Raw genomic sequence first — 18,781 nt, 5'->3', positions numbered from 1 at the left:
ACAAGCTTCTTAGATAGCCTCATCCACCAGAGGGCAGACAGCAGAAGCAAGAAGAACTACAATCCTGCAGCCTGTGGAACAAAAACCACATCCACAGAAAGACAGACAAAATGAAAACACAGAGGACTATGTACCAGATGAAGGGACAAGATAAAACCCGAGAAAAACAACTAAATGAAGTGGAGATAGGCAACCTTCCAGAAAACAGAATTCAGAATAATGATAGTGAAGACGATCCAGGACCTCGGAAACAGAATGGAGGCAAAGATCGAGAAGAATGCAAGACATGTTTAACAAAGGTCTAAAAGAATTAAAGAACAAACACCTAGAAGAATTAAAGAACAAAGGGAGATGAACAATATAATAACTGAAATGAAAAACACACTAGAAGGAATCAATAGCAAAATAACTTAGGCAGAAGAACGGATAAGTGACCTGGAAGACAGAATGGTGGAATTCACTGCCGTGGAACAGACAAAAGAAAAAAGAATGAAAAGAAATGAAGGCAGCCTAAGAGATCTCTGGGACAACATTAAACACACCAACATTCACATTATAGGGGTCCCAGAAGGAGAAGAGAAAAAGAAAGGACCTGAGAAAATATTTGAAGAGATTACATTTGAAAACTTCCCTAACATGGGAAAGGAAATAGCCACTCAAGTCCAGGAAGTGCAGAAAGTCCCAGGCAGGATAAACCCAAGGAGAAACACGCCAAGACACATAGTAATCAAATTGGCAAAAATTAAGGACAAAGAAAAATTATTAAAAGCAACAAGGGAAAAATGACAAATAACATAGAAGGGAACTCCCATGTGGTTAACAGATGATTTCTCAGAATAAACTCTACAAGCCAGTACGTAGTGGCACAATATATTTAAAGTAATGAAAGGGAGGAACCAAGATTACTCTACCCAGCAAGGATCTTATTCAGATTCGATGGAGAAATCAAAAGCTTTACAGACAAGCAAAAGCTAAGAGAATTCAGCACCACCAAACCTGCTCTACAACAAATGCTAAAGGAACTTCTCTAAGTGGGAAACACAAGAGAAGAAAAGGACCTACAAAAACAAACCCAAAACAATTAAGAAAATGGTCATAGGAACATACATATCGATAATTATCTTAAACGTGAATGGATTAAATGCTCCAACCAAAAGACACAGGCTTACTGAATGGAATACAAAAACAAGACCCATATATATGCTGTCTACAAGAGACCCACTTCAGACCTAGGGACAAAGACAGACTGAAAATGAGGGGATGGAAAAAGATATTCCACGACACTGGAAATCAAAAGAAAGCTGGAGTAGCAATACTCATATCAGAAAAACTAGACTTTAAAATAAAGAATGGGGCTTCCCTGGTGGCGCAGTGGTTGAGAATCTGCCTGCCAATGCAGGGGACGTGGGTTCGAGCCCTGGTCTGGGAAGATCCCACATGCCGCGGAGCAACTCGGCCCGTGAGCCACAATTACTGAGCCTGCGCGTCTGGAGCCTGTGCTTGGCAACGAGAGGCCACGATAGTGAGAGGCCCGCGCACCGCAATGAAGAGTGGCCTCTGCACCGCGATGAAGAGTGGCCCCCGCTTGCCACAACTAGAGAAAGCCCTCGCACAGAAACGAAGACCCAACACAGCCATACATACATACATATATACATAAATAAAAAGAATGTAAGCAGACAAGAATATCATTAAAAAAATTAAAAAAAAAAAAAGGATGTTACAAGACACAAGGAAGGACACTATATAATGATCAAGGGATCAATGCAAGAAGGAGATATAACAATTATAAATATAATATATGCACCCAGCATAGGAGCACCTCAATACTTAAGGCAAATGCTAACAGCTATACAAGAGGAAAATGACAGTAACACAATAATAGCGGGGGAATTTAACCTCTCACTTACACCAATGGACAGATCACCCAGACAGAAAATGAATAAGGAAACACAAGCTTTAAATGACACAACAGACCAGATAGATTTAATTGATATTTATAGGACATTCCATCTGAAAACAGAAGATTACACTTTCTTCTCAAATGCACACGGAACACTCTCCAGGATAGATCACATCTTGGGTCACAAATCAAGCCTTGGTAAATTTAAGAAAATTGAAATTATATCAAGTATCTTTTCCGACCACAATGCTTTGAGATTAGAAATCAATTACAGGGAAAAAAATGTAAAAAACACAAACACATGGAGGCTAAAAAATACGTTACTAAATAACCAAGAGATCACTGAAGAAATCAAAGAGGAAGTCAAAAAATACCTAGAGACAAATGACAATGAAAACACGATGACCTAAAACCTAAGGGATACAGCAAAAGCAGTTCTTAAGAGGGAAGTTTATAGCTATACAATCCTACCTCAAGAGACAAGAAAAATCTCAAATAAACAATCTAACCTTACACCTAAAGCAACTAGAGAAAGAAGAACAAACAAAACCCAAAGTCAGTAGAAGGAAAGAAACCATAAAGATCAGAGCAGAAGTAAATGAAACAGAAACAAGGAAAACAATAGCAAAGATCAATAAACTAAAAGCTGGTTCTTTGAGAAGATAAACAAAATTGATAAACCTTTAGCCAGACTCATCAAGAAAAAGAGGGAGAGGACTCAAATCAATAAAATTAGAATCAAAAAGAAGTTCCAATGGACACCGCAGAAATACAAAGCATCATACGACACTACTATGAACAACTCTATGCCAATAAAATGGATGACCTGGAAGAAATGGACAAATTCTTAGAAGGCATAACCTTCCAAGACTGAACCAGGAAGAAACAGAAAATATAAACAGACCAATCACAAGTAATGAAATTGAAACTGTGATTAAAAATCTTCCAACAAATAAAAGTCCAGGACCAGATGGCTTCACAGGTGAGTTCTATTTAGAGAAGAGCTAACACCCATCCTTCTCAAACTCTTCCAAAAAATTGAAGAGGAAGGAACATTCCCAAACTCATTCTACAAGGCCACCATCACCCTGATATCAAAACCAGACAAAGATACTACAAGAAAAGAAAATTACAGACCAATATCACTGATGAATATAGATGCAAAAATCCTCAACAAAATACTAGCAAACAGAATCCAACAACACATTAAAAGGATCATACACCATGATCAAGTGGGATTTATCCCAGGGATGCAAGTATTCCTCAATATATGCAAATCAATCAATGTGATACACCATATTAACAAATTGAAGAATAAAAACCATATGATCTCAATAGATGCAGAAAAAGCTTTTGACAAAATTCAATGCCTTTTATGATAAAAATTCTCCAGAAAGTGGGCATAGAGGGAACCTACCTCAACATAATAAAGGCCATACATGACAAACCCACAGCAAACATCATTCTCAATGGTGAAAAACTGAAAGCATTTCCTCTAAGAGAAGGAACAAGACAAGGATGTCCACTCTCGCCACTATTATTCAACATAGTTTTGGAAGCCCTAGCCATGGCAATCAGAGAAGATAAAGAAAAAAAAGGAATCTAAATTGGAAAAGAAGAAGTACAACTGTCATTGTTTGCAGATGACATGATACTATACATAGATAATCCTAAAGATGCCACCAGAAAACTACTAGAGCTAATCAATGAATTTGGTAAAGTTGCAGGATACAAAATTAATGCACAGAAATCTCTTGCATTCCTATACACTAACAACGAAAGATCAGAAAGAGAAATTAAGGAAACAATCCCATTCACCATTGCAACAAAAAGACTGAAATACTTAGGAATAAACTTACCTAAGGAGGTAAAAGACCTGTACTCAGAAAACTATAAGACACTGATGAAAGAAATCAAAGATGACATAAACAGATGGAGAGATATACCATGTTCTTAGATTGGAAGAATCAACATTGTGAAAATGACTATACTACCCAAAGCAGTCTACAGATTCAATGCAATTCCTATCAAATTACCAGTGGCATCTTTTGGAAAACTAGAACAAAAAATCTTAAAATTTGTATGGAGACACAAAAGACCCCAAATAGCCAAAGCAATCTTGAGACGAAAAAACGGAGCTAGAGGAATCAGACTCCCTGACTTCAGACTATACTACAAAGCTACAGTAATCAAGACAATATGGCACTGGCACAAAAACAGAAATACAGATCAATGGCACAGGACAGAAAGCCCAGAGATAAACCCATGCACTTATGGTCAACTCATTTGTGACAAAGGAGGCAAGGATATACAATGGAGAAAAGACAGTCTCTTCAATAGGTGGTGCTGGGAAAACTGGAGAGTTACATGTAAAAGAATGAAATTAGAACCCTCCCTAACACCATACACAAAAATAAACTCAAAATGGATTAAAGACCTAAATATAAGACCGGACACTATAAAACTCTTAGAAGAAAACGTAGGAAGAACACTCTTTGACATAAATCACTGCAAGATCTCTTTTGACCCACCCACTAGAGTAATGGAAATAAAAACAAAAATAAACAAATGGGACCTAATGAAACTTAAAAGCTTCTGCACAGCAAAGGAAACTATAAACAAGACGAGAAGACAACCCTCAAAATGGGAGAAAATATTTGCAAATGAACCAACAGACAAAGGATTAATGTCAAAAATATACAAGCAGCTCATGTAGCTCAATATTAAAAAAACAAACGACCCAATCCAAAAATGGGCCGAAGACCTAAATAGACATTTCTCCAGAGAAGATGTGTCTTCTCCAGAGAAGACATGTCTAAGACAGATGGCCAAGAGGCACATGAAAAGCTGCTCAACATCACTAATTATTAGAGAAATGCAAATCAAAACTACAATGAGGTATCACCTCACACCAGTTAGAATGGGCATCATCAGAAAATCTACAAACAACAAACGCTGGAGAGGGTGTGGAGAAAAGGGAACCCTCTTGCACTGTTGGTGGGAATGTAAACTGATACAACCACTATGGAGAACAGGATGGAGGTTCCTTAAAAAACTAAAAACAGAATTACCATATGACCCAGCAATCCCACTACTGGACATATACCCTGAGAAAACCATAATTCAAAAACACACTTACACCCCAGTGTTCATTGCAGCACTATTTACAATAGCCAGGTCATGGAAGCAACCTAAATGCCCACTGACAGATGAATGGATAAAGAAGATGTGGTACATATATACAATGGAATATTACTCAGCCATAAAAGGAACGAAATTGGGTCATTTGTAGAGACGTGGATGGACCTAGAGACTGTCATACAGAGTGAAGTAAGTCAGAATGGGAAAAACAAATATCATATATTAACGCATGTATGTGGAATCTAGAAGAATGGTACAGATGAACCTGTTTGCAAGGCAGAAATAGAGACACAGATGTAGAGAACAAACGTATGGACACCAAGGGTGGAAAGCAGGGGGTTGGGGTGGTGGTGGTGGTGGTGGGATGAACTGGGAGATTGGGATTGACATATATAGACTAATATGCATAAAATAGATAACTAATAAGAACCTGCTGTATTTTAAAAAAATAAAGTAAAATTCAAAACAAAAAAAAAATAAGGAGTCAGCAAAGTGTAGGCCAAATCTCCCCTGCTGCCTGTTTTGTAAATAATATTTTATTGCAACACAGCCATGGTCATTCAGTTATGTATTTTCTGTGGCTATTTTCATATCACAGAAGCAGACTTGAGTAGTTGCAACATAGACACTATGCTCTCCAAAACCTAAAATAGTTATCTTGGCCTTTACATTAAACTTTTCTGACACCTGAAATAAGTAAATGGCTAAGATATTAATTAGGGTAACATTACCAAGTAAAGTGGACACCAGATATTTGTGCCCAGTATCCTTTTTCCATTCTGTTAAGAAACAGCACCAGATTTAGAAGTGTTCTTCAACTCCCTCATCTCAAACTGTCTTGGTGACATCTGACCCCAAGCAAGGCCAGTGAGATACAATCATCTAAAAATTGACATTGTGGAAGGGAAGTAGTGGAGCTTAGTAATTCCAGAACCAGTATCCAAAGGGACGGGAAGAAAACAGTCATAAACTCCCTCTCTAAAATTCCCCTGAAAGGACAGAAGTAGTGGCTATCCATGAATTTCTGTTATTTTAACTCTAAGAGTTGTCCTGGTTCTATCTCTCACCAAACGTGTTGTTCAATTTTCCCTCAATTCTTTGAGTTACCCTACTAGCCATCCAATAAATTTCTTGCTTTAAATAGTGTCAGCTTCTCCTGCTTATAAAAAGTAAAATAAAACCCTTAACTGACACACATTAACATTTGGCAGACATGGCTCTTGATTACTAAAGTTGGTTGCCTATGAAAATAAAATTATTAAGAGATAATATCAGTTAGGAAAGCGAGCTTACTCTGGAAGAAAATTGATATAGCTGTTATTAGAAATCCTGACTTCAACATAATTCTGTAGCCATTATTCTCTTCCTACCATCCCCTTCTCTGAAAACAGGCTCTCTCTCAGATCCCTTGGTCACCACCTTTGTGTGGATATAATATTGCTACTATATATGCAGTAATGCTCCTTCCACATTTCTCATTCACACTTCCATACTTCTTTAGGTTTTCTCATGCAAAATCTAAAGAAACAGTACAAGAAAGTAAAACCAGAAACTGCTGCAACATTTTCAAGTCATGTATGAAGCTCCAAAGATTTTGAATGTGGATCTAACAGTGCATGATTAAGTGTTGAATTCTTACACTTGGCCAGACTATTCAATTATTTACTGTGACAATTTACTGCTTTATTTTTATTTTCTTTTTTTATTTTTATTCCTACTGGGAACTATACTTAGATGAAACTATTCCTAATTGAACTTATGTGACAGCCCTGGCCTTATATTTGACACTTATGTAGGATCACTGCTTCTCTAACTGATTAAGTAGCAAATCTGGTACTACTTCTGCTTCCTCCTCTACTAAGGAGGAAATACCAAGTAACCAACATTAGTAGATTGAAGAGTATTTTTCTTCATTCTATGTTAATTTTGTGTCAAAACATACATCTTATATTTTTACGTAGTTAATAAAAATTTGCTTCCAATCCACCATTTGACTTCATTGTGTATAGTTTCAATTTATAAGCTATATAAAAATGGCAGAGGAGGAGAAAAAAAAAGGAAACAAATTCTATCCTTGGTATTTCTATTCACTCTATGTGGTAAGAGTGAACTGGGACACACACATTACACAGTTGCAAAGAATACAATAAAATGCATTTAAAATACGTTTGAAAACCTCATTTATTGATATTTTAATAAAGTTAAATATTTGGCTTAGAAATACCTTTCAGAATGTTTCAATTTTATGTCTGCTTTTCATAGCATCCTTTCAGTTTTGATAGCTAATATGGTAATTTAGGACTTCCTTGGTGGCGCAGTGGTTAAGAATCTCCCTGCCAATGCAGGGGACACGGGTTCGAGCCCTGGTCCGGGAAGATCCCACATGCCGCAGAGCAGCTAAGCCCGTGTGCCACAACTACTGAGCCTGCGCTCTAGAGCCTACAAGCCACAACTACTGAGCCCACGTGCCACAACTACTGAAGCCCACACACCTAGAGCCCGTGCTCTGCAACAAGAGAAGCCACCGCAATGAGAAGCCCACGCACCGCAACTAAGAGTAGCCCCCGCTTGCCGGAACTAGAGAAAGCCTACGTGCAGTAACAAAGACCCAATGCAGCCAAAAATAAATATAAAATAAATAAATAAATTTTTTAAAATATATGGTAATTTAGAATATAGCATTATCTTATTTTTTAAAAGCACAGCTGCTACCAATTATTAATATTGGTATGTATGCCATTTTCAGACACTAAAATTAACTAACCTCTGTACTCTTCAACTTTTGTAGTTCATTTTCCAGCATCAGTTTCTCCTCTGACAACACTTGGAGGTCACTTTGAATCTGTGTGTTTTTCTAAAAGAAATATTATAACTTCATTAATAATGAAAAGCAAACGTATCAATATAGAGAGGTTAGTTGGGCACTTATTTATTAAAGTAAGAAAGTCTTCATTAACTCATAAAAATAATGAACCATTGGTATTAATCTGCATAGTGAAGTTATAAGTGGTGCTGAAAGAGGCAAAGGAACTATCAGTGATAATGGAATTTCAAAAGACTGTGGGAATGGAATATTACTCAGCCATAAAAAGAAATTAAATTGAGTTACTTGTAGGGAGGTGGATGGACCTAGAGTCTCATACAGAGTGAAGTAAGTCAGAAAGAGAAAAACAAATACCGTATGCTAACTCATATATATGGTATCTAAAAAAAAAAAAGAAAAAAAATGCTTCTGAAGAACCTAGGGGCAGGACAGGAATAAAGACGCAAACGTAGAGAATGGACTTGAGGACACGGGGAGGGGGAAGGGTAAGCAGGGATGAAGTGAGAGAGTGGCATGGACATATATACACTACCAAATGTAAAACAGACAGCTAATGGGAAGCAGCCACATAGCACAGCGAGATCAGCTTGGTGCTTTGTGACCACCTAGAGCGGTGGGACAGGGAGGAGGTATGGGGATATATGAATATGTATAGCTGATTCACTTTGTTATAAAGCAGAAACTAACACACCACTGTAAAGCAATAATACTCCAATAAAGATGTTAAAGAAAAAAAAGACTGTGGGATGTTATAGTTCAGTATTTTAGAAGTGAAGTGTTTCTGAGTGACAATGAAGTCTAATAAAATCAAAAGAATAGACAAAGTTTTCCAGCTCACATATGCATAACACTCTTGAATAAACTGACTCTCTTGACATATCCTGACAATTTCTAGACTCTATTAACAACATCAAGGACAAAGTACAATTTCAAACTGAAAGCACTATACTTACAGCCTCTAACAAAACTTGCTCATTCATAGCTCTGAAAAACAAACCAAAAATATCTATAATGTATTATAATTTTAAATTTATATTTTTATTTATGCAATATCCTTATATATTTTCTTCATAAAAACCTTAATAAGGTCAGAGTAAACTTTGACTAGCATTCCAAAAATTCAATGCTCTTCCTAGAGATACTGTTAGCTTGCTGTGTCTCTTCCCAGAACTTGTTCCATGGATTTATATAACACTTCACGTACCCATTCAATTCTATACTTTTTGTTAGTGGGCTGGATGTCTGTTTTGTTTTCTTTTTCACATAAATGATATCGTATATGTTGTTCTCAACTTTTTCACTTAACACAATTTCTGAAATCTATTCATATCGGTAAACATAGATTTCCCTCACTCCTTTTAAATACAACTTCTTACTCCATAGCAGGATTTGGCAAACTTTTTCTGTAAAGAGTCAGATGGTAACTATTTTAGACTTTACAGGCCAGGTGATCTCTGTCACTACTACCCAACTCTGCAAAAGCAGCTACAGATGATGGGTAAATGAATGGGTATGGCTATGTTCTAACAAAACTTTATTTACAAAAATAAGCTGCAGGCTAGATTTGACTCATAGACTGCAGTTTGCTGACAACTGTTCCATAGTATGGATAAACTATATTTTTGACTAATGAGTTTTTTTATTCATTATAATCAGAATTTTTTAAAGCTTTATTAAGATATGATTAACATACCATAAAATTCACTCATTTAAAATATACAATTCAATGGCTTTTAATATATTCACTAAGTTGAGTAACTATTACCACTATCTAATTTTAGCACATTTTAATTACCCCAGAAAGAAACGCTGTAGCCATTAGCACTCACTCTCCATTTCTCCCAGCACTGCCTCAGCCCTGGCAGGCATCAGTCTATTTTCTGTCTCCACAGATTTGCCTATTCTGAATATTTCACATAAACAGAATTGCACAGTATGTGGTCTTTTGAGACTGTTTTCTCACACCTAGCATAGTGTTTGTTTCATGTATCAGTACTTTGTTCCTTTCTATTGCCAAATGATATTACATTGTATGGATATGCTCATTTTATTTATTCATTCATCAGTTTATGGACATTTGGGTTGTTTCCACTTTTGGGCTATTATGAATAATGCTACTATGAACATACATGTACAAGTTTTTGTGTGGACCTATGTTTTCATTTCTCTTAGGTATAAACATAGGAATAGAATTTCTGGGTCATATGTTAACTAAATATTTAACATTTTGAGCAACTGACAAACTGTGTTCCATAGCAGATGTACCACTTACATGATGTACCAGCAATGTATGAGGGTACCAATTTCTCTACATCCTTGCCAACAATTGTTATTGTCTCATTTTTATTATAGCCATCCTAGTGGTTGTGAAGTGGTATATCATTGTAGCTTTGATTCCCTAATGACTAATGACGTTGAGTATCTTTTCATGTGCTTATTGACCATCTGTATATCTTGTGTGGCAAAACGTCTATTCGGATTATTTGCCCATTGTTAAACATGGTTATTTATTCTTTTTATTATTGAGGTGTAAGAGTTCTTATGTATATTCTGGGTGCAAGTCCCATATCAGATACATGATTTATGAATAGTTTTCACATTCTATGAGTTGTCTTCTCACATTCTTAATGGTATTAAGAAACTGCAGCACAAGTTTTTAATTTTTATGTTGAGTTTATCTATTTTTTTTTCTGTTGTTGGTTGTGCTTTTGATATCTTATTTAAAAAACCATTGACTGGGACTTTCCTGGTGGTCCAGTGGTTAAGAATCCACGCTTCCAATGCAGGGGTCCTGGGTTCCATCCCTAGTCGGGGAACTAAGATCCCATGTGCAATGCAGTGTGGCCAAAAAAATTAAAAAAAAAAAAAAGAAAGAAACCATTGACTAAGTCAAAAATATTTACTCCTGTGTTTCTTTAAGAGGTTTATAGTTTTAGCTCTTAAATTTAGGTCTTCGGTAATTTTGAGTTAATTTTAGTGCATGGCACAAAGAAAGGATCCAACTTAATTCTTTTGCATATGGATATCCAGTTCTCCAAGCGCAGTTATTAAAAAAACTATTCTTTCCTCACTGAATTATCCTGGCCTCCATGTTGATAATCAGTTAACCATAAATAAATGTAATGGTTTATTTCTGGATATCATTTCCATTCATTCTATTCCATTGATCTACATAGGTCTATCCTCATGCCAGTACGACATTGTCTTAATTACTACAGGTGTATTTAGTTTTAAAATCACTAAAGTGTGAGTCTTCCAAAGTTATTCTTCTTAAGATTCCTTTGACTATTCTGGGTTCCTTGTATTTCCACATGAATTTTAAAATCAGCTTGCCAATTCATGCGAAAAGAAAGCTGGGATTTTGATAGAGATTGCATTAAATCTGTAGATCAATTTGGGAAATACTGCCGTTTTAAGATTAGTTAAGTCTAACAGTCCATGAAAATGGGATGTCTACCTGTTTGAGTATTCTTTAAAGTACTTTCAGTGTTTTGTAGTTTTCGGTGCACAAGTCTAGCACTTCTTTTGTTAAATTTATTCTCATTCTCTTTGGTGCTTTTGTAAATGGAATTGTTTTCTTTATTTCATTTTTGGAATGTTCCTTGCTAGTGTATTACTTTCCTAGGGCTGCTATGACAAGGTATCACAATCTGGGTGACTGGTGACTTAAAACAACAAGAATTTATTCGCTCACAGTTCTGGAGACTATAAATCTAAAATTAAGGTGTTGGTACAGCCATGCTCCCTCTGAAACCTCTAGGGGAGAATCCTTCTTTGCCTCTTCCAACTTCTAGTACTCCCTAGCATTCCTTGGACTGTGGCAGCGTACTCCAATCTCTGCCTCCATGACTGTCTTCTCTCTGTGTGTATTTGCCTTCTACAATATTATTATAAGGATACCAGGCATATTGGATTAAGGGCCCATCCCCCTCCACTATGACCTCATCTTAACTAATTACATCTACAATGACCCTATATACAATTAAGTTCATTCTGAGGTACTAGAGGTTAGAGCTTCAACATGTATTTGGTGGGGGGGGGGCACAATTCAACCCATAACAACTACTGTATTAAAATATAATTGATTTTTATTTATGAATTTTGTATTTTGCAACCTTGTTAAGTTACTTCTAATAGTTCTAATAGATCCCTTAGGACTGTCAATAGATAAGGTCATGACATCTGCAAAAAGAGGTAGTTTTCATTTCCTTTTCTTCTCTAAATGCCCTAGATAGAACCTCTACTACAATGGTGGACAGAAGTGGTAAGAATGTCCTATTTTGTCCCTGATCTTGGAGAGAATATATAAAGTTTTTTCACCATTAAGTTTTTTCATTAATATATTAGAGAGAATATATTAATTATGATGTTAGTTATAGGTATTTGTAGATAGTCTATCAGATTAAGAAAGTTCCCTTCTATGCCTAGTTTGTGGAGTATTTTTATCATAAAAGGCTATTGGATTTTGTCAAATGCTTTTACTTTGTCTAGTAAGCTAATCACGTGATTTTTTCTCCTTTATTCAATCAATATCATGTATTACATTTATTGATATCTGCATTTTATTTATTTTATAAATTTATTTATTTAATTTATTTATTTTTGGCTGCCCTGGGTCTTCGTTGCTGCGTACGGACCTCCTCTAGTTGCAGCAAGTGGGGGCTACTCTTCATTGTGGTGCACGGGCTTCTCACTGCAGTGGCTTCTCTTGTTGCAGAGTGCAGGCTCTAGGCGTGCGGGCTTCAGTAGTTGTGGCTCATGGGCTCTAGAGCGCAGGCTCAGTAGTTGTGGTGCATGGGCTTAGCTGCTCCACGGCATGTGGGATCTTCCCGGACCAGGGCTCAAACCTGTGTCCCCTGTGTTGGCAGGCTGATTCTTAACCACTGTGCCTCCAGGGAAGCACGATATTTGCATTTTGAACCAACTTTGCATTCCTGGGATAAACCCCACCTGCTTGTGGTATATAATCTTTTTTATATGTTGTTGGATTCGATTTGCTAGCATTTTGTTGAGTATTTTTGTGTTCATATTTATAATATATTGGTCTGCAGTTTTCTTGTGACACTGTGGTCTGACTTTGGTATCAGAGTAATACTAGACTCATAGCATGAGTTGAGAAGTATTAACTCCTCTTCTACTTTTTGAAAGAGTTTGTAAAACAGTGATATTAATTCTTCTTTAAATATCTGATAGAATTCATCAGTGAAGCCATCTGAGCATTTCTTGTTGGGAAATATTTTAATTAGTAATTGAATCTTTTTACTTGTTTCAGTTACACTCAGATTTTCCAGTTCTTGAATCAGTATAGTCCGTCTTTCTAGAAATTTGTGCATGTCATGTAAGTTGTCTAATTTGTGGTCATACAGTTGCTCATAGAATTCCCTTAGAATCCTTTTACCACAGATGATTGAGCCATACTCCTACTAACAAAAAATGAAATTCTTTCTAGATTTTTGCTATTATCGCAGTGATATGATAAATTTCTTTTTACATATGCCTCCTTGAGAATAGTCCTTTCTCTAGGGTAGATTAAAAGAGGTTTCATGTATAATAAGGCAAACGTTTTGTTGCTATTGTTAAATAAACTATGCTAAATTGTTCTTGAAAGTGGGCAATACCTATGGTACTAGCAATTTAAGAGTATTTATTACACTACATCTCTGTCAAGACTTGATATTAGAAAACTTCTTTTTGTTAAACTGATGGGGAAAAAAATGTATTGTTGCTGCCTTGCTTTCTATTTCCCTGATTACATATCAGATTGAGCATCTCCTAAAATGTTTATTGGCCATTTTTTGTCTCTTCCTTAAATATCTATATATATATGTACTTCGCCTATTATTTGAAGGTTGTTTGCCTTTTTGTGGAATTATATATTCTTATTATCACTCCTTTCTTCTATATGCACACATTTTTTCTCCCATCCATTGCTTATCTTTTAACTTAGATTCATTTCTGAAGATACTTTTAATTTCAATAGTCAAATGCCTTCCCTATATTTATGATTGTTTTCTGACATTTATGTCTGTAATAAACATTAAATTTAATTTTTTGCATGGAGTGAAGACTCTGTCATTATCTTCTAACCAAATGGATGCCTTTTGCCTTGCCAGTGCCCTAACTGGTCACTGATATTCATTCAAGACTTTGAATTTGCCACCTTGGAATTATGATAATTCCACCTTTGACATAACATACCTACCTGTGATACATGTACCTGGGCTAAAGACAGTTTGAAAGGCAAGACAGCTTATTATCCTTCCTTCTGACTCTTCTGCCTCTTTAGAAAAAACATCATGATAGATTTCTTAATAGGCCTGCTGTCCCCTCAGGACTACACATACATGATTCTGGTGATGGGCAATATTGTCACCAATGCTGACAACTTCATTCCCAAGATCAGTCACCAGATCTAAACACCCTCTTCACCAAAGAGGTACTATGCCTTGGAAAAAATACCCTGCAATCCAATCTCTACTTGGAATCCCAATATGGCCCATAATTGAAGAAAGAACTTTTCAAGGTCCTCTGAGTCTATGCTTACTTGTCCATTTCCCACTATCCACAGACCAAACGGCTAGACAATGCATTGACCAAATCCTGAAAAAAAGGTATATTAGCTTTCCCCAAGGACTAGCATGATTGCCCTAACTTGTTACTGTATAATTCATCCATAATAACGAAATACAATCCTTTTTTCTAAATGTTATCCTATATTATGGTTTTCATCCCACCACTACTTACCACTAAGCACCTCATAGGTAGACCCCACTCCTTTTTCTGGGAACCCCCTGAGCCTACCCCTCTGAATTAGTATAATTCCTGAGAAAGCTTACATGACCATAAGCCTTCGATTAGAGCTGACTGGTCCAGAAATAGGCACCTGCCTCTGGCTGCACTGACAATTTTCTCACCAAGGACTTTTAGACTTGGGAAATTCAAATATTATCCCTCAGAGTAACTAAAACTGAAAGATTAGATTTGGGAATGGTCAGCAGTCATGGCCTCCCACCTACAGGCAAAAAGTTAAAAAAGAAAATAGAAGGAAGAAAGAGATCTGCAATAGAAGAAAATGAAGCTCTTGTACAGAGGGGGAAAAAGTGTCTTGATAGTGTTCAAGTTCTGGTTTATAGTTGTTTCTGAAATTGAGCCATACTGCTGTTGCCTTCTTAATAAAATTCATCTCTTGCTCAGACCAGTTTGAGTTGGGATTTTGTCCCAAGCACTCAGCCACATGACAGAAGTTCAATAAATACAAGATGCTCTTAAAATGTTAGTTTTAAGCTTCAATGACTTCAGAAGTATAAATGCTACAAACTTACCCCCAAAAATAAACATTTGAAAGTTTAATTTTTTCCATTCTTTAACACATTTAGTTTTGTGAATTTTAAACAATAAATTAATTTTGTTTCAGTCTCTCTGACTGAATATGGAAAATGCTGACCCAAACAGAATTTAACCAAAAAAAATTTATTATTCAAAAATTTTTAAATAAGTACAAAAGAAATGTACATAATCAAATATCGAAATGGTGTCTTTTGAACAGCTGTATCATTATAGTCCCAAAATTATTAATTCTTTTTTTTTATTATTTTATTTATTTATTTGTTTATTTATGGCTGTGTTGTGTCTTCGTTTCTGTGCGAGGGCTTTCTCTAGTTGCGGCAAGTGGGGGCCACTCTTCATCGCGGTGCACGGGCCTCTCACTATCGTGGCCTCTCTTGTTGCGGAGCACAGGCTCCAGACGCGCAGGCTCAGTAATTGTGGCTCACGGGCCCAGTTGCTCCGCAGCATGTGGGATCTTCCCAGACCAGGGCTCGAACCCGTGTCCCCTGCATTGGCAGGCGGATTCTCAACCACTGCGCCACCAGGGAAGCCCCCAAAATTATTAATTCTTAAAACTGCACTAAGACTTTTGCCACAGCCTGTTAAAGGATACAACTGTAACAGGTTGTTAAATGGAGGCATCAACTAAGACTCTACGCCCACTGCTTATATCATGAGGAAGATTATATTCCAATAAAGATGTGAAAAAAAATGCAAAAAACAAAAAAAACCAAGAAGAAAGAAAAAAAAGAGGGACTTCCCTGGTGGTGCAGTGGTTAAGAATCCGCCTGCTGATGCAGGGGACACGGGTTTGAGCCCTGGTCCGGGAAGATCCCACGTGCCGCGGAGCAACTAAGCCCGTGTGCCACAACTACTGAGCCTGCGCTCTAGAGCCCACGAGCCACAACTGCTGAGCCCACGTGCCACAATTACTGAAGCCCACGTGCCTAGAGCCTGTGCTCCACAACAAGAGAAGCCACCGCAATGAGAAGCCTGCGCGCTGCAAAGAAGAGTAGCCCCTGCTCGCTGCAACTAGAGAAACCCTGCGCAGAGCAACAAAGACCCAATGCAGCCAAAAATAAATAAATAAATTTATTTAAAAACAAAGAAAAGAGGAAGAAATGAGGCAGGTGACCATTACCACTGAAAAAAACAGTAGGCAGCCAAGGGAGAGTGCTAAAACCTTTCACCCACATGGATAATATAAAAGGGTCAGGAAAGAAGATTTAGAAAGAGTACTTCTAAATACTCTTTACAGAGAGCTGTCTGGTGCCTTGAGCCCTACTCAAACACTTATGGGAGAGGTGGATATGATGGCCATTATTAGAGAGAGGCACTTTAAGGAGAATACTCAGAAAACTGGTTTATGTTATTTGAATTTATGGAGAAGGAAGGCAGTCACAGTCAAATAAGACCTTTCTTGTATACCTTACCTTTCTTCCCCAAAACATGGAGAACAGAAAATACAAATAGTTAGTGAGAAAGGAGGTAAGAAAAGAGAAAAGCCAACCACATCCCCAAGTAGGCTCTAGGGAGAGGGGAGAGAATCCTAACTTTGAATGAAAATGAAAATATTGACTGTAATATCTGACAGGGGATTTTAATTTCCAATTCAGGACAGTGCTTATAATTATATTTAAATTAATTACCTAAGAGTGATCAGAAAAGTCATGGTACTACCCTAGTCTTTTTCTAGGAGCAGAGGGAAAACTAGCCCCAGTAAGCAAATATAAATGAATATAAGGAGTCTGAAAAAAGTTGCTTTGTGATTTTATTCTACACGCCATGCTTTTCAACATAACAATTGTGAAACTAATATAGCCACCTGTAAGAACTGTAGGTCATCCACAATGACTTTCAAGATGCTTCTCGACAAGCAAGCAATGTACTGAGCATGTTCTGACCAGAAAATTATACAAAACTTATTCTGTGTATAAGACAATTCAAGTTGGAAATCCTCACCTTTATAGTAACCCATTCAACTAATCCTTCCCACTGCTTTCTTTTATGCCCAGGAATTTTAAAACCAGTTATAACTAGTACCCATAGTCTAATATGAGGAGCTAGAATAAATAATAGTAATACATATGACTGTTTTAATACCCTGTTCCAATGGAAAGAATATTCATGGAAATCAGCCTCCTACTTTAAGAATGCCCCTAGAACATGCTAAAAGCTTTCATCTGACAAATTTGTGAAAGTTCTTACCCTACCCTTCTGATAGGGAGGACTCTAATGAGATAGAAGAGGGAAAAAGGAAAATAAGGCCTAACTTGATTACATACCAAGTACCTGACCACCAATTAATGTAAGCCGTTAAGTTCTTTAGTTCCATTTTCAACAGCTGCCCAGGATATCCTTTTCTTTACATTTTATCTGTTATACTCTTCTATTAAATCTTGATCCTTGGACTTCATAATTAAAAAATCTGATCATGTAAACTTTCTCAATTTTTCAGTGCTAATCTAAAGAAAGTTCTTTGAAAATGCTGTGACGTGAGCTTGTCTGAATATGTTTTACTTTAATTTAAAACATTTATTTTAAAAAGAATTTTATGAGTTTACAAAGAACTATAACTAAGTGAAACATCTATACACAAACTACATTTTGTATGATTATATTTTTTTACTTTTTTAAAACTGTAAAATACATATAAAATTTACCATATTAACTGTTTTTAAGTCTTCAGTTCAGTAGTGATAATTATATTCATATTGTTGTACAATCAATCTCCAGAACTCTTTTCATCTTGCAAAACGGAAACTCTATACACATTAAAAATAACTCCACATTCCTCATTCTTCCCAGACCCTAGCAACTACCATTCTACTTTCTGTCTCTATGAATTTGACCACTCTAAATGCCTCATATAAGTGAAATCATACAATTTTGTCTTTTTATGACTGGCTTATAATTACTCAGCATTAATATCCTCAAGATGCATCCATGTTGTACCATATGTCAGAACTTCTTTCCTTTTTAAGACTGAATAATATTCCAGTGTATGTATATAACACATTTTCTTTATCCATTCATCCATCATTGGACACTTGGGTTGCTTCTACCTCTTTGCTACTATGAATAATGCTACAGTGAACATGGCTGTACAAATATTTCTTCAAGACCCTGATTTCAATTTTGGGGGGTATATTCCCAGAAATGGAATTGCTGGATTTCCATTCCATGATCCAAAAAATCGATCATATTTTTTGAGGAACTGACATACTATTTTCCATTGTGGTTATACAATTTCACATTCTTTATGATTATAATTTTAACTTTTATAATTATATATATCATAAAAATTAACAACACTAAATTTTTTAATAGTGGTTTTATTTTCTTTTCTATGTTTCCAATTTATCTGAAATAAATATGCATTTGTATTTATAATGATGAAAAGGAGTTATTTTAAAAGCTTACCTCTCTAATTTATTTGCCTGATTTTCAAATATTTTCAACATGGTATTCAATCGATTAGTCATTGTAGAAGTTTCTACTGTTAAAAAAAAAAGAAAACATTTAAAGGTATTATAAATGGCAGAAGTTATACCTTTACACTGCTATATATGAGAACCAGATAAAGA

General features: G+C 36.2%; 1 protein-coding gene across 19 annotated transcripts in view; it reads right to left on the bottom strand.

Moving 5' to 3' along the window:
* Positions 1-18,781, bottom strand: part of CCDC7 (coiled-coil domain containing 7) — a 327,078-nt gene that overhangs the window by 241,756 nt on the left and 66,541 nt on the right. For all 19 annotated transcript variants that reach the window (XR_009500275.1, XR_009500273.1, XR_009500274.1 and 16 more), the window contains 3 exons: positions 18,618-18,693; positions 8,822-8,852; positions 7,809-7,898 (listed from right to left, as the gene is read on the bottom strand). Coding sequence is in view for 3 of the 19 variants with exons in the window: in XM_059911398.1 (XP_059767381.1) it covers positions 7,809-7,898; positions 8,822-8,852; positions 18,618-18,693 (197 nt within the window). In the remaining 16 variants the exon portion in view is untranslated. The remainder of the gene's footprint in view (positions 1-7,808; positions 7,899-8,821; positions 8,853-18,617; positions 18,694-18,781) is intronic.

Source organism: Balaenoptera ricei, chromosome 2 (genome assembly GCF_028023285.1).
Source record: "Balaenoptera ricei isolate mBalRic1 chromosome 2, mBalRic1.hap2, whole genome shotgun sequence".
NCBI classification, from domain to species: domain Eukaryota; kingdom Metazoa; phylum Chordata; class Mammalia; order Artiodactyla; family Balaenopteridae; genus Balaenoptera; species Balaenoptera ricei.
The sequence above is the reverse complement of the archived record's forward strand: the minus strand, read 5'-3'. Positions and strand labels throughout refer to the sequence as shown.